This window comes from Electrophorus electricus, chromosome 3 (genome assembly GCF_013358815.1).
Source record: "Electrophorus electricus isolate fEleEle1 chromosome 3, fEleEle1.pri, whole genome shotgun sequence".
Taxonomy (NCBI): Eukaryota; Metazoa; Chordata; class Actinopteri; order Gymnotiformes; family Gymnotidae; genus Electrophorus; species Electrophorus electricus.
In genome coordinates this window covers 3265001-3281726 of record NC_049537.1, presented here as the reverse complement: position 1 = coordinate 3281726, position 16726 = coordinate 3265001, and the positions used below count along the sequence as shown (strand labels likewise).

The 16726-nt window shown below is 45.8% G+C and overlaps 2 protein-coding genes across 9 annotated transcripts in view; both read right to left on the bottom strand.

The window, feature by feature from the left end:
* Positions 1-3594, bottom strand: part of ryk (receptor like tyrosine kinase) — a 35918-nt gene extending 32324 nt beyond the window's left edge. For 2 of the 3 annotated variants that reach the window (XM_027007748.2, XM_027007749.2), the window contains exon 1: positions 2669-3594. In XM_027007748.2, the coding sequence (XP_026863549.2) occupies positions 2669-2849 (181 nt within the window). In that variant the 5' untranslated portion in view covers positions 2850-3594. The remainder of the gene's footprint in view (positions 1-2668) is intronic. The other variant, XM_027007750.2, reaches the window with a different exon arrangement.
* A 496-nt stretch (positions 3595-4090) lies between these two features.
* Positions 4091-16726, bottom strand: part of sned1 (sushi, nidogen and EGF-like domains 1) — a 30719-nt gene continuing 18083 nt past the window's right edge. Inside the window, exons 14-32 of one of the 6 annotated variants that reach the window (XM_035524050.1) lie at positions 16582-16698; positions 14432-14575; positions 12889-13056; positions 11993-12106; positions 11520-11633; positions 11081-11194; positions 10882-10998; positions 10159-10446; positions 9664-9847; positions 9269-9381; positions 8442-8720; positions 8137-8275; positions 7922-8004; positions 7545-7643; positions 6910-7026; positions 6068-6155; positions 5805-5881; positions 4777-4804; positions 4091-4575 (exon numbers count right to left, since the gene is read on the bottom strand). In XM_035524050.1, the coding sequence (XP_035379943.1) occupies positions 4782-4804; positions 5805-5881; positions 6068-6155; positions 6910-7026; positions 7545-7643; positions 7922-8004; positions 8137-8275; positions 8442-8720; positions 9269-9381; positions 9664-9847; positions 10159-10446; positions 10882-10998; positions 11081-11194; positions 11520-11633; positions 11993-12106; positions 12889-13056; positions 14432-14575; positions 16582-16698 (2378 nt within the window). In that variant the 3' untranslated portion in view covers positions 4091-4575; positions 4777-4781. The other 5 variants (XM_035524051.1, XM_035524052.1, XM_035524054.1 and 2 more) reach the window with 5 other exon arrangements.

Sequence of the window (16726 nt, the reverse complement as noted above, 5' to 3'; positions counted from 1 at the left end):
GCCTTATTTTCATTTCGTTTCAATTTGACATGCAACATCCCTCATATTCAAGTTCAACTCCAGTGTCATAAGCTGGGACTTCATAAGCTGGGATCGACTTCTGGGATCCACTACTGAATTACACCACATCGTATTTCTACATTTAACGGGACACATTTAGGGATAGGCCAGAAAGGGGATCGCTCTCCGCACTTTCTGAGGAGTGCCACTCTGGAGGGATCTCAGCCTGGACCGCTTCAGTCAGTTCCGCCTCCCCATTTCCTCCCACATCCTGGAGGAAGTCATTACAAGTCTTTCATTAACCTGCAGGCTGTGACGCTTGCTATGATAACGACTGGTTATAAAGGGCTCCACCAACAACCGGCAATCAACAATAATTAAACAATTCACACTGGATCAAGCAGAGGTCCATGCGTCAGAGCTTCGCCTCCCTCTGAACATCAGTAGGCTACACAAGCCCTTTATCTTTCACAAACAGTCTGTAGGGCACAGATGACTTGCAATGACCACATGATCTCACTAAGTTGCTTCAAAATGTCCCAAAGAATATGTACCATATGAGTGCAGTCTGTCCCACAAAGCTGACAGCATATGCGAATGTCTCCCACGCAGACACAATGCAGTTCCTGTTTCTTTTTCATATGCTTCCTATTAGAGTTAGAAAGGCAATATGAATAATCACACTACACATCACACTACATCAGCAGACATGAATCCTGTCCTAATCACCCATGATGTACATTCAAACTTCCATTAGCTTTACATAGGCAGCAATGCAAAAACAAAACTAATAAAATATAGTCTAATGTTGCTGTTGTTGTAGCACTCATTTGGGACTTCAACATCAATATTCCAATAAGCAGACTGCAGACTCCTGCATTTTCATTCTGATGCCCTGCTGTGGATTGTTGATGATGCGTTCAATGTTGTAAATCTGTCAGAGATAATTCAGAGCAGTCTTGTTTTCCAAATTAATTTACTGGCTAGTCACACCAACAAAGAGGTAATAAATAAACTCTCCTTCATAACAGATGGGTGTCAAACCGTTGGGTTTTTTAGACCTCCCAGCGTAAAATGATTATAGAATACTTTGTCGCTCTTATCTCTGGAAATAGCACAGTTAGGCTACTGCTTAAAGTTTAGACTCAGTTAGCTCTGTACCACTTCGATGCACACAAATGTTTTTGAAAATAAAACTTTGCCCTTCCGTTATGTCTCTCTCATGAAATGTCAAGTCAGGCTTGTAACATGGACAATCTCAGAGTGAAGAATGCCCTGGAGGTATTGCTAGCCAGGTGTTTTGGGTACTATAGACTACTGAATAGTACCATGTTCAAAGACTGAAACTCTAGTAATTATTGTAGGGTATTGTTTGTTATTGTACTCACTGTTCTTTGAGATAAAGCTTGTGTGTTTGCACTTCTAGGCATCAGTATTGATCCCTGTATAACAGTATTCTAGTTCATTGGTATCTCTGACTAACCTACTGTACTAGGATACACTCCATGAGTAAATGACAAAGCACTTTTGTAAGTCACTCTGGATAAGAGCGTCTGCCAAATGTGGTAAATGTAAAGGATAGATTTGAGACATGTTTATACACTACTGGATAGTACTGGTAATGGAACAAACAGATTAGATTCCACTTTGTTCATTTCCACTCGTTTCCACTTTGCTCAACAGAGCAAATCAGATTGAACACCACAGTCAGAATATAGTTCCACAACGAGAAAGTCTAGTGCACATTTTCTTAAGTTCTATAGCCCAATCCTCAGTGTAAATCTGTCCATCATTTCAGTCTGCCACAACCTTCTGCATGGCAACAAGAGTAGGAGCGTAACATGCCCATAAGCAACTGTGAAACAACCCACTGTAGACTAGTAATCCACAATCCAATTGATTACATTTCTTAAGTTTCAATGCTTAACATGTTTGGAGTTCACACACGCTGTGATGTGAGCTTCCTGGACAAAGTCTACATCAAGTGAATTAAACTTGAAATACATTTAAAATAATTATTTTGCACTACCTCATCTTAACTTGTGAAGTACATTTTTATTAATAACCATGTCAGAAAACATGTAATAAACACGAACAATTAAAAAGCTCAAATATGGACTGTAGTCTCAAATTCTAATGACGGGGTACAGCACAGGGACCTTTCAGTTTAATGTCCTCAAACTTGTAGACTAACGCCTGCATACAAACTACTGTAGTTGAAAGGCAAGCAAATTAATGCGGTTTCCCCCCCCAAATCATCATGGTATTACGCAACAGGTCTTCATTTAGAGTTAGCTGAATAAAGTAAAGTATAGATTTGGGTGTTCTTAGTGCCTGATAGTGGTACCAGAATTCCTAGCTACCTTCCTAGTTAGCCAACAGCTGCCTAGTTAACGCAATGTTTGCAATAATGCACATAACACGCATGGCTCCATAGCGCTACCTTTTAAACACAAATAAACACAAATATCTTTTCCATCCAAGCGTAACTTTACATAAGCAACTTTATGCCTTGTGCACCTTTTTTTTGTTTGTTTGTTAATCTAGCGGTTAGTTTGCTAGCTACTTAGCGACCTTTCACGGCGAACCTCATGCATAACTTCCCAGTTTACCAGGAACATCTTGCATCCATAACTTCTAAATGAAAGACACACATACACATACATACCCAGAAGTTTCTTCACCTCATCCTCGCTCATGTAAACGTTGACACTGGGACGGGTGTTGTCGCCTACGCCGCTGGAGTAGGCGAGGCAGAGGGCCCCGTCGAGAAGCAGCAGCCAGAAGAAACCCCCCAGCCTCCACGGCCAAGCCCGGGACGCCGACGGGCAGCCTCCCGACCCGAGCATCGCACTTTAACACTTCCCTCAAACCGTTCAGCGTAACCTCATCCGAAGTTCGAGTGACCTCCCCGAGGGCAACATGCTACGAAGACCGTGTCGATAGCGACGCCGCCGAGAGCCTCCGAGACCCCCCGAGAGTCCCCTCGCTTCGCTCGAGCGAGCTAGCTAGTCGGCTAACTTTGTTCCGAGTCTCGGCGTAAACGGACAAACAGTCGCCTCACACATCCGGACGGGATCAATACGCGTCTATTGCTACTTCTCCCCCCAAAAGTACGCTCGGGTTAAGGCGGCGGACGAGAATCATAACCAAGAAACAGCCTGAAAAGTGCGACACAGGTCTTTATTTCACGGACTGTCCAACCGCCGAAGTTAGCCAGCAGTGTCGGCTTTCCCTAAGGAAACGGGCGCGCGCACGCTCGTGGAAGGCACGCGGCTTTTCCATGGGCTGCCACACTGTGCCCTGTGGCGCGCCGCCCCGCACAGGCTGTGGTGGGGTATGCTAACGGACTTATTTGCTTTTCAGCTTTGTTTTTTGTTTTTGTTTTTGGGTTTTTTTGGAGGAGGGTGGATGTAAATAGTATCGAAGTCAATGAGCTTTTACAATGCGCATAAAGCGTCTCGCTAGAAATTATTCCTGAGGAATTGAAATGAATCTTTTCGCTTCCCAACACAACAGGGACATCTTGTGGTACAGTGACTTCAGTATAGTCTTTAAACTCTTCTAGAATTATATTAAAGATGCTGTCCTATATTAGCGTTGGTCACGTAATAAAATACAGTTTAATTCGCCACGTTTCCCTTTTGAATTATGCATCTTGCAGGTCACTAAACTGTCAACATAGCAGCATTTTATGTACAAGAGGTTTCCAATCCAGTAACCACGCATCTTCTATCAGTCCATGGATTTACTCTTTCCAACTTCTAACACACCTGTGCCAGGCAGTCAGGAGCTCTGAGGGCCTAGATCAGAAAACCAGTCTGTCCAGAGCTCTGTGAGGGCTGGATTACCTGGTACAGGATCTGGACTAGATCGGAAACATGGTCTGTGAGGTCTGGATTACCCGGTCCAAGATCTGGACTAGATCGGAAACCTGGGTCTGTCCAGAGCTCTGTGGAGCACTAATAACAAATAAATGTATAGTAGGATGTTTATATTCCTTAAGTTTATCTGATCTGCTATCAGACTTATATTGAGAATGGACATATCGGAGGAGGACAACAGGCAAAGATGATAAAAGCGCACCAAACAAATTTTAACCATTTTATTATTAAAATATTCAGCCACAAAACAAACCTATAAACACTATTTACATGATAGCTAGCAGAGATGTTTGCTTCAAACAGTCAAATGTATCGCTGGCCCAGTATTTGTGTGGGCTCATGTTATGCGGACGAGGAAGAGAGATTTGGTTTTCCACAGCTGTAGCAGTTCTAACAGAGGGAGATGCAACAGGTGACCATTTAAAGAAAGAAAAAAAAAATCCCTGAGGGATGCACGGCCACTTGGTGTCAATATCACAAACCATTTCCATTTGAGGTATGCTATTTTGATGCAGGGTAACTGTCAGAATGTGTGGGATATGATGATCCACAGCGCGGGAGGTGTCGAACACCTTCGCATAAAACTGCTCAGTCAGTGAGCTAGTCGGAAAGCAGTCAGCATTTTTGATTCCATGGACTGTGTTTGTGCCAAAAAACGCCCGTGTCACTGAGCTACTATACACCCGGCCTCCTGCAACGAAAGGCAGTGGGATAAAATAATCCAACAAATCAACAAATAAATTATATAAATGATTACAAATAGACTGATGATTGCCTAATTCAACAAACAGTTACTTGATTAGTTATTAATTTGTGTTAGTGAAAATGTAAAAAAAAATAAAAAAAATGTATGTCACATAATTTAGAAATAAATCTAGGGAAGTTCCCTTACCTTTACTACTGTCTCTGAGTGCTTCGGTCTGAGGAAAGAGAAATGAAAAACTGACTACTACTTCCAATTATCTTACAATCAATATTGTTTACTCTAAAATAAAGATGTATTGAACAATTACAATCCATAATATATCAGTACAATCATGTGGAGATTAAAAATCAACTCCTTCATATTAATTGTAAACCTCCATTTCACCTTCTCATCATGAGGTACTGTATACACATCATGTGGTACTGTATATGTATCGTGAGGTACTGCATACACATCATAAGGTACTGTACACTCCGAAGCCGATCACAGCTGTAACACTCGCGTTCTACTCATATATTTGATCAGCACTTTGCTGCCTAAGCTTAGCATAGTTCAGACCATCTGGCCTACCTCTGGTGTCAGGCCAAAAACATGTCCACAACCTCAACACATAGAAATGTGATGACTCTCTTTTTCAGGATTAAACAGACCAATGAGTGAGCAACTGTTTTCAGTAGAGGGACACATTACTGGACCACAATAGCGGTTTCAGTTTGGCGTCCAAGGGCAGCATGGAGGTTAGGCTGAAAACCTGACGCAACGGGCTTCAGGGAGACAGCACGTAAGACCTGTGGAGTCAAGTCTGTTCTGTCCATCCAAATGAAATAACATCAATCGTAAGTCTGTAAGGTGCTGTGTGTGTCCATTTCAGTATGAATTTAAAATAAAGATAACTAAACAGGCTCCAACTCCTGGAAAATACCTTTGATGTGCTGGATCCGTACGAAAAAAAATCAATGCACAGCGGTTGTAGGACAGCAATCGTATATTACGCAGCGATTTATTGGGCTTGGGACAAGACGTGAATGTTTCAGCCCCTAGGCCTTCATTTGCACATTTGTAACATTTAAACCATCAACCCACTTATATACAGCGATAAAAGGTCTCTCCCTTGGTCACACCCTTGGCCAAATGTCAAAAAATATAGAACTATACAATAAGCATGGAAGGCCCAGGGCTGGTATGTGAGCTGGTTTGTATATGCTTGTACTTACTGGGTTTCTTAGGGAGCAGGGGCTCACATATTTCTCTAAAACAAACATCCTGCTGTACCTTATATGTTCTTTTGTACCTGTGGATCAAATTACACAAACTGATATTAAAAAGTGTTATGAAAAGAACAGAAGAGCAAACAGAGGAATGTATTCTAGTGTGGCAAAGTTTGCAGGCATGTTACGAACCACAGAAACCACATCAATACGACTGGTGGATAAACTTCATTAAGGCAAAACTACTGTAATTATGGGGGGGCACTTACAGATAATGGCATACTCCGTCCTCCCAGACGGGCACGCTCTTCGTTTCGGAGTAGAGGCGGGTACAGGGGTGCGGCAATCGTTGGCAGGCTACAGGAAACAGCAAGATTGAAATCCTCTCAGGGATTGGGAGAAGACCGATATCCTCCCAGGGACTGAGAGAACACTGTGTTATCCTCCGAGGGATTGAGAAAAGACTGTGACCGTTTCAGGGACTGAATAAAGTCCAATATCCTCTCAAGGACTGAGAGATGACGCCTTTTCGCTATAGCAATCTATAATTATGCGAAGAATGATATCCTCTCAGTGATAGAGAAAAGACTTTTAGGAACTACAGCTGTGCTTTTATTTTTCTTTATGTTTGAATTTTTTTATTTCTATTTGTTTTAAACATTTTTCTGTTCTCATCGTAAAGCACTTTGAGTGACCACAGCGTGTGCTATATAAGAGGTGCTATATAAATAAAGTGCTATATGTGTGTGTGTGTGTGTGTGAGTAGATGTTCATCAAGGAAAATAATGTGAAAGAAGTACTGTTTTTATATTAGTTGTTTTATTTACATAGATTTTTGTAGACGTGTCTAAGGAATGTGATGCCTAAACTATGCAGTGTCCTAGCATGCCAAGAAGGAAGCAGCGGCCAACCCCGACTTAGATCTGGCTCAGAGCTGTCTCCAAACCGTTTCCTGACAGAGAGAGATCGACAATGATAGCGAGAGAGAGAGAGAGAGAGAGAGAGAGAGAGAGAGAGAGAGAGAGAGAGGAGAGAGAGAGAGAGAGAGAGAGAGAGAGAGAGAGAGAGAGAGAGAGAGAGAGAGAGAGAACAACCAGCTGGTTATACTCACACAGCTCGCAGTGTCTGCCTTTGAAGCCCGCTGGGCAGTCACAAGTGAAGGAGTCACTGCCTTGTACACACGTGCCCCCGTTCTGACATGGCTGAGCCCTGCAGACATGCTGCGACTCTGGAACCCAGTAGCTGGTGTTAGCATAGCCTCCATTACACACCCAGGCTGGGCAGCAACTGCTCCTGGCACCTGGAACTCTGTACCATCTGACTAAGAAGCTGGTCAGCAAATATCGACATTATAATTGCAAACGATATACCGTGCAACCTTACTTCATACACACACACACACACACACACACACACACACACACACACACACACACACACACACACACACACACACACACACACAAACAAACAAACAAAACAGAACAAAAACACTTGCTGCTCTGTCATTTGTCTTTTAGCCTTGTTAAATAATTCTCTAAAACACCAATCACGGAGTGCCATGGTGTTGCCATGGTGAATGTCATGTGCTGGTAATTTGTGAGCTTCCATCCTATCAGGGGATAATTAGAGAGTCAAAAACGCGCCATCTGCAGGGTCAAAGCAGAACCTGATGCCCTTGAAGTAAGCCACTCCTACTCCTTACAGGAGCGTTTACGATTTGCGCTATTGGGAAGGACCACGCACCTGTTTTCCTCCTTGTCACGTCTTCCGGGATCTCGAGAGCCAGGCTGATTTTATTGGTAGTTTCCTCCAACCTTTCTAACTTGACTGGAGATTCGGGTTCTGTGTGACAAAGCAGTGCAGTGGGCGAGGAAGTTCAGGTTGGTGTGTAAACTGTGGTAATGTCTTGTTCAAATGGTAAAATAGATGATGGCAACCACAGCATGTTCAGGTCTTGAGTGCCTAGCAGAACAGGGACACCTGATACAAATGCATTTACAGCGCTTTGGAAATGAGCTTTAAGCGCGTTTCTTTTAAGTCAAAGTGATGGTAATCCTTCCACTTCAATGAGTAAACAGACAGAACGTGAAAGCAAATCCGCAGTGTTGTGCAGAACTGACTTGCGCGGTGGCGAATGGGTTTACGAGGCAAGTTGGTGAACTTGGCTGTTATCCTTCCTCTGCCATCAATCAGCTCTGTGTATCTGTAAAAAAAAAAAAAATTATACAATAGCTTCGAACAAAAGTACACCACTGGAGCTCCCCCAAAATAAAATAAAATAAATAAATAAATAAACAACAACAACCCAAAACAAAACGTTCCAACAAATGTTTACTTTGGCACGTCTTCAGAGCGCTCCCTGTCGTTATCTGTGCCCAGATCCTGGAGTTTGGCCTGGGTCAAGGTGTGGCCTCGTGGGACGGCCCGACCCCTTTGAGCCTTTTCTGCGTCCTCCTGCTGCTCCTCCAGTGGTACTGCCACGCCCCGCCCCCCCCCCCGAAAGAAAACGGGTCACAGTCACACCCATTGCAGCATTCTAGCACACACCAAGCCCCTGTCCGACTCTTACGTTACACACACCCGTGAGCACAGCCTCTGATGTATGTCCTTCCCACTGCTACCGCATGAGATGTCACTTACGTGTGGTGAAGGCCAAGTGCTGGGCCATGCTGTGGATCTGCTCCTGTCCCGTGTTGCGCACAGCAGTCAGGGCGAGTCGGTAGTGTTGTCCTGGACTCAGTTCCTGCATGGTGTATGACCCCAGACCTCCGTCAGACAGGTAGCGGCTGCGTGTGCTCAGACCACGTGTGACGTTCACCACGAAGCCATCCGGAATGCTCCGGGGAGGCCGGTCCCATGTGACTCGGGCAGATGTGGCGGTCACGTGGGAGAGGGAGAGGTTCTGGGGTGGTAGGGGTCCTGACACACAATGCATGGTTCTGAGAGTTATCTGTTTGTACGTGTATGTGTGTGTGTGTGTGTGTGTCTGTGTGTGTGTGTCTGTGTGTGTGTGTGTGAAAACATCACAATACTGACTTTGCAGCATTGATCTTTCACAAGGTCACCATATACAATTGAGCAGTTTAATGTTCCTCATTCTTGCTTCATGTTCTGTGAGCATCTTGGCCAGTTTTACACTCCACATCCTCAAGTGTACTTTGCATCCCATATGCAAAATGTCTGTAAAAATCGTATTATCTTCTATATTATCTTAGATTTATAGCCTGTTCAGATTCAGATTTATGACTTTATTGTTATTACATGATGGAAACGATTTATTTGATTATTTATTTTTTAAGCATGGAATATTGCACATGTGATTTGTATATGGTTTGCACCAAGAAACCTTGTATAGATACGTGGGATATCTTGAAGTATAATGACATTCACAGCTTTGCAGACCAATCATTTGCCATATCACACTAAGGGAGAAAAATGGATAGACAGACAGCGGAACGGAGACACACTTGTCCAGAAGTGTAGCAGGCCGGCAGAATGGCTAGTGGAGGGCAGGTCATCAGGGCGGACTCCACTCTGGGTCAGCACATCTACAGTGTACATCTGACCTGGGATCAGAGAGCTGTGACACACTCAGGCATCCAAGTATACACACACACACACACACACACACACACACAGCCCATCCATCACCAAAACATTCTTTCGGCAAGGTTTAGCAGTGCTTTTCATGTGATGAAACTTTGAACACAGATTTTCAAAAACTTTGCTATTGTCTGCCATTTGCCTGAATACGGATCCGAACAGCCATATAAAAAAGAAACATTTAAGACTACAAACATGCTTCAAGAAAGCCATCTAGTGGAACGAATAAGTATTATAAACAGGGCTGATGTCAGCTGACCTGAAGGTGTACTCCGTAACGCTGGCATCGAGGACGGCGGTGCGGGGTACACTTCCGTCCGAGGGCACCAGAGACACCCGTGCCAGGCTCACGCCGGCATTCTGGCCCCCCGGCACCAACCAGTGCAACCACACCTGGGAAGAGGAGATGTTCACCATCTGCAGCTGCTCCACCTTACGTGGCCCTGAGGCATGAGAGACATGGGCGGATGGTGAGCGAACTCGGATGAAGTGCAGCGACAGAGTCACCCAGGGGTGCTTAACTGTAGTCCTGGAGGGTCAGGGCGTGGTGACATGCCTACCAAACATTGTGATGAAACCTAAAACCCTGCATGTCTTTGTAGGGAGGGGCTTCAGAGAAGGGTTTGGATGGAGTGTGTGCGATCGACTCGGCTTTCAGCGAGGAGCTGAACCAGAGGTGTTGCTCTAGGAAAAATAACGAGGGGCAGGTCGGCTCCTGCTTTAGCTAGCGAGGGGTGGGGGTGGGGGCCCTCACGCGTGCGGATGAGCGCGAAGGCGGGCTGGCTGATGTCGTTGCTGTTGGTGTTCCTCTTCATGGAGAAGGTGGAGATGTTGTAGAGCTGGCCGGGACTGAGCCCCCGCAGCACGTAGCTGGAGTGGTGGCGCTCCAGAACGGCCGTCTTCCGCGGGCCCTGTCCAAACGGGCCGTAGGCCACCGCAAAGTTGCTGACCGGGCTCTGCGTGACGTCGGACCGATCCCAGCGCAGCTCCACCTCGCTTTCCTCCACGCGCAGCACGTGCAGGCCCGACGGAGGCAGCAGGTCTGGGAACAGGGCGAATGCCGCATATGATCCCAGATACCATAAGCATCAACCCACAAGACTCAAGACATATCTGCGGCACATACCATAAACACAGTAAGCGCAGTAAACAGTAAATAGCTGTGTCTTAATTCAGCCCAATTTTATTGTTCCACGGGTTCACAAGTAAGGTCTGTTTATCGGAAGGCACAAGGTAAACACTGAACACGAACAAGGATAAAAGTTCTAATTGATGTACTAGGCCTAAATGTCTGGAAATTCAGAAAACACTGGAAAATTACCACTAGCACTGCTGTCTGAGTCACTCTGAGTGAACTCTGGACCCCAGTCTGCTGTTACTAGCCCACAGCCCCTTTGGTGTAGGAAGTGTGAAATCATGTCGGTGGTTATGGACTGGTCCTGCAGCCAGAAGAGAATGAGCTAATTATGAGCTGTACCTCTCTCACAATCCCGGCCTGTATGTCCCACCCTGCAGGCGCAACTGTAATTTCCTCTCCTGTCACTGCGACAAAAGCCTCGGTTCCCACACGGCTGCAGTATGCATGGGTTGTCCACTAGAGGGCGATAAAAGACCTATCTAAGATGTGCACAACGCTTCAGCGACAGCAATAAAATTGGGGGGGGGGCTCAACGTACAGGTCTGGCAGCGATCCCCAGTGTAGCCCTCTTTACACACACACAGGTGACTCCACCTGTACCCCCGACACACACCTCCATTCAGACAGGGCTTGGTCCCACAGCCAGTCTGTACTGCAGATAAAAGGCACTGATTTTAGCAGCTTAACGCCAGTGGGTCGACTACAGATGGCTTACTGGCAACCTTCACAAACTGATTATGACTTGGTACCCAGTCAGGGCTGGATAACCATGACAGCTTCCCCTTATTAAAGCCCTAGCTTTACTAGCAGACAGCTCAACACACAAATAAAATGTCTGCCCGCACACGGCATCATACATCCAATTTATTAGGGGCAGCAATATCAGTTAAAGCACTTTGTGATGGCGATAAATCAGGTCTGCGAGAGTTGCAGCATGAGTGTGTAAGCCCAGCGCAGGGTTAAAAACATCATGGTACCTATCCCACAATCCTGTCCTGTGTAACCCTGCCGGCAGTGACAGTAGTAGGATGCTGGTTGGTCCGCACACGTGCCGCCGTTTTTACACGGCTCCGACAAGCACTCGTCCAGATCTGCCAAAACACATGATCAGGAAGTTTAGTACACAAATCCAGGACCAAATGTTAACATGGATCAAAGCAGCAGGGGTCACGTCCAGGTCTCAGAGGCCTGCTGTGTATTGCGTTTGACCCTGTTCCACTTGTGCATCCTTATTAAAGGTCACGGCACGTCAGAACAATTCTGCGTACATACGGAACACTGCAGTTGTTCACACTTGCTAAATCGGGGAAAAGGCGAAGCTGTTATTCTGCACAGTTACTGAGCTCCACGCCGTGCCGGAATAGACGTGGCAGGAGCTGACCCGTATCGCTAATGAGTCGTCAAACGTGGGAAATGGCAGGCTGAAGGGGGGACGATCTTCCTTAATCACCTGTCTGACAGCGCTGGCCCGCGAAGCCGGATCCACACTCACACAGGAAGGAGGCCACGCGGTCCTGACACGTGCCTCCGTTCAGACACGGCTGGGACAGGCACTCGTTTATTTCTGAGGGGGGAAAGGAAGAGAGACGTTCGCCCACAAATCACCCACCACCGGGCGGCGAAGACTCGCCAGAATCCAAAGCACGAAATCTGGAAGGGTTTGGGGAACGGCGCCCGGCCTGCTAGAACCTGACGCCGAAAACGCACGCCGATGTCTCTTAGAGAAACCCATCCCAGAAAAATGAAGGCCATTATAAACATACGTCTTGAGATGAACAGAAAATTGATACTGAAAGAATGTTTTGTGAAAATACAGATTACATTAAATCAGACACTCGGTGACAAGCTCTGCCCCTGTTCTCATGGCAACAACAAAACTGTATATTGACAAATCACATTCTCTGTTTGGCTGGTTTGTCCTCTCATTGACTAATGGTCTGTAGCACTAAAGGCATTGGCTTTTTACTGTGACGGGGATGATACACAAACCACATTTTTTCCGGATGTTCTGTTGCCAGAGCTGCTGTGTAGTTTACGTCCTCCGGAGAGACCACAGACTGGTGGGGTGTGTTTGGGTGCGCTAAACTCTACTGCATACTCCCAAAGGCCCCAGTAGCAGCTTAATTCTGCTGTACCTACAGAGCGTCCACGCATTTCCTGGCTGGTGCCAAACAACCAAACCACTTGTCTGAGTTTGTAAGTGCTTGTTAACAAATAGAAGTTCTCATCCTGCAGTTTATCCCCTCGAGCCGGCCGCCACGTTTGAACCTCCGGTGCCGCTTTGGAGAGCTGCCGTGTTTCAGGCAAAAGTTGGCGGTTGAAAGCTTTAGGTGGAGTTAGACTGACCTTCACAGGCCGGGGGCTGGGTCCAGGAGCCATGGCGGCTACAGACGCTCTGCGTGGCCTTGGGGACGGGGGTGTAGCCTGGGTGACATGTGTACACAGCCGTGGCGCCCCGGCGGGTGGAGGAGAACCGCACCTCAGCATTCTTCACACTAGCAGGGGGGCCACAGTCTACTCCAGCAGGAAAAGCCCATGAACTCCCATTAAGACACGTTAAAGAGTTTTATACTACAGCAGTAACATAAACACAGTTATTAACCCTGTACAGTTGTAAACATCACAGCACATCTGAGCAATTCTGCATACATGCAGAATATTGTTCTTAAATTACATGCCAATGCCTGTAATTTGTAGACCAAAACAATGGTAACAGAGAAATTATATGGTAATAGTGTAAATGTGATAATAATTGTACATTTACTGCACTACAAAGACACTTAGGTTATTTTGCATAGTTTATTAATACATTTACATTTGCATGCATGGCTTTTAGCAGACACTCTTATTCAGAGGGACTTCAGATGTCTACTCAGAACATAGTGTAGATGGTTTATTGGTTAGTTGAAGTTATGTTGTCTGTTTTAGTTACCCTTTGGCAGGGCTTGAAAATATATTTATGTAAGTATTCAATGGATTTTTTTTTTCATTGAGTGAATATACAGAAATGCTTATTGCATAAATCTTGTCAGTTTATGGCCACTATAATCGTGCAGATTTCCGCTGTGGGATTTGCAGTTTTATGTTAGCGTAACAATAACAGCAGTGCATGGTCACTTTGCAGGGTGAGCTCAAGCACAGACCTGTCCGGCTTGTAAGACACATTCACGTGATGTGTTATATACGTTCATTTACATGTTTACAGTGAATCACTCACTATAGACTTCAGTCCTGTTGCATCTTTATCCAAATCTTATTTCAGGAATCTGTTACCAAGCTAGTCAGTCTTCTCACGCAGAGATCTAACAATGATTTACTAATTAGTTTATTCCTGTACTTATTATCATATTATTAATCATTGATTCAGAACTTCCTTAACAAAAAAAATAACAACAAATCTCTCCTTTTGTGTCAGTAAGAATGCTTTAGAAAAGTCAGCAGAACATGACATGCAAGTTACGACTCTTCCCTCAAGGGACTCAAGCTGTGAAAACAAGCCACACTGTGAAACGCCCGTCGGTGAGGTGTGATCTGATTATATGATTCACCAGCACCCCCTGGTGGAAAAGCTGGGGTTGGCAGGGACAGACAATAACGGAGCCGTGTAAGCGTTAGGATTTACAGCCACCGTTCAGAATGGGTCTGATATCTACAGAAGGATTCATCCGGCTCTGTCTCTAGGGAGAGGAAGCGGGGCCATGCGTTGCTGGCGGAGCTATCATGGGTTACTGCATCCTGGCACGACCTGAGCGGAGGTCAACGCCTGGCGCTCTCTCGCTAACATCCCTATCAGCTGCACTTATGGGGAGGAATTTCACATGAAACTGATTTTGCTATGTTACCGAGCACGCTGGAGTGTTTGTACCGCGGGTCTGGCGAGACGGATTACCGTGCAAAGCTGGGTTGACTCCTAGGTTGATCTCACAGTGCTTTCCCATCAAGGGCCATGGGCACTCACACTTGTACTTGCCGATGTAGTGGAAACATGTTCCGCCGTTTATACAGGGACCGGAGGCACAGGGGTCTGGCTTTCCTACACACACACACACACACGCACACACCCACCCACACACACACACACACACACACACACACACACACACAAACCCCACTCACACCCATACATACATACACAAACACCCACACCAACACCCATTCACCCCCCCCCCCCACACACACACACATGCAAACACAGGCATGCCATCAGAGAGTTAACATGTGTCTGATGTGTCAGTATGCCTAGCGTTCTATGTGTAGCCACATGGCTATTTCACTGCAGAAAGCAGTAGACCAGACTTTATGGTATTCTATCTTCTGCTTACATATTCAAGCGTTACCGGCCAGCGTGTGTTTGTGAGTGCCTGAGTGAAAGTCTGTATTTATTTGTACAACTGTTAGTTCATGTGAGCGTTCAGACCAAGCACAAATATCTGTGGGTGTGTCAGAGTGAGTGCAGAATTTCAACATGTGTGAGAAATCATTAGTCATTACAGTAGCTTTGAGAAAGAGCTACACTGCTTTTTCAGGCTCATGTGCCAAGGTCATTTTTTCCCAATACCTGAAGAATCCAAGTCCTAAACAATCTCCAACACACTGGATAATCCCACAAGGCCAAGCAGTTGCACAACACTAATATGGGACAAAGTTAGGATAATGAGACTCCAGAGATGAAAAGCCTCTTGGCTCACTGTGTGCATGGAAGTGCAGTTATCCAAACATGAACAAAAGCAGATTACACACTTCTTCCATTTGACTGTAAGGTCATTTGTGCAAAAGCGCTGCCAACATGCGCACGCACACGCGCACACACACACACACACACACACACACACACACACACACACACACACACACACACACACACACACACACACACACGCAAACAGATGTATGAGCATTTGACTGCATTTACCAGGCTTCGGTGAAACAGTGTGCTCAAGCCTCCAAAGAATATACTCAGTAAACACTTTATTAGGCACACCTCGCTAGTACCAGGATGGAACCCACATTGCCTCCTGAACTGCCTTAATCCTTCGTGGCATAGATTCAACAAGTCGCTGGAAACATTCCTCAGAGGTTTTGGTCCATATTGACATGATGGCGTCACGCAGTTGCTTTGTCTGCACATCCATGATGCAAATCTCTCATTCCACCACATTCCAAAGGTGCTCTACTGGACTGGGTGCTCTCTGGTGACTGCAGAGGCCATTTGAGTACGCAGGACTCGTTGTTTTGTTCAAGAAACCAGTGTGAGAAGATCTGAGCTTTGCTGACATGGTGTGTTATCCTGCTGAAAGTAGCCATGAGAAGATGGGCACACTGTGGTCATAAAGGGCTGGACATGGTCAGCAACAATACTCCGGTATGCTGTGGTGTTTAAACGATGCTCGGTTGGTATTAAGGGGACCAAAGTGTACCAAGGAAGAATCCCCCACACCATTAGGTCACCACCACCAGCCTGACCCGCTGACACAAGGCAGGATGAATCAACCCACGCTTTTGTGTTGTTTACGCCAGATTTTGACCCAACCATCAGAATGTCGCAGCAGAAATCAAGACTCATCAGACCAGGCAATGCTTTTCTAATCTTCTGTTGTCCAATTTTGGTGAACCTGTGCGAACCGTCGCCTCAGTTGTCTGTCTATCAGCTCAAAGCAGTCTAACCATTCTTCCCTGGCCTCTGAGATCAACAAGGCGTTGCTCACCCAGAGACCACTGGATATTTTGTCTTTTTCTGATCATTCTCTGTAAACTCTACAGATATGTGTGTGTGTGTGTGTGTGTGTGTATTCAGAACTTGCCCGTCAATCACCACGACATGTTCAAAGTCACAAATCTCCATCCTTCCCCATTCCGATGCCCAGTTTAGAACATCTGCAGATCGTCTTGAGTTGCTCCCATGCCATTGGCCGATTAAAGAACTGTGTTAACGGGCAGTTGAACAGGTGTACCTAATAAAGTGGTCGGTGAGCGTGCCTGTACACAGATACACCAGATACGGACACGCGCGTTGCATGTCATTCCCATTACAGCACTCACCCACTTCGCAGTGTCTCCCTGTAAACCGGTAGGGACACACACAGCGGTAACTCTCGGCTTCTTCCTTACAGGAGCCTCCGTTTCGGCAGGGACTGGAGGCACACATACTTAATCTGACTGAGGACAAAAAGAGAGACGAGTGGAG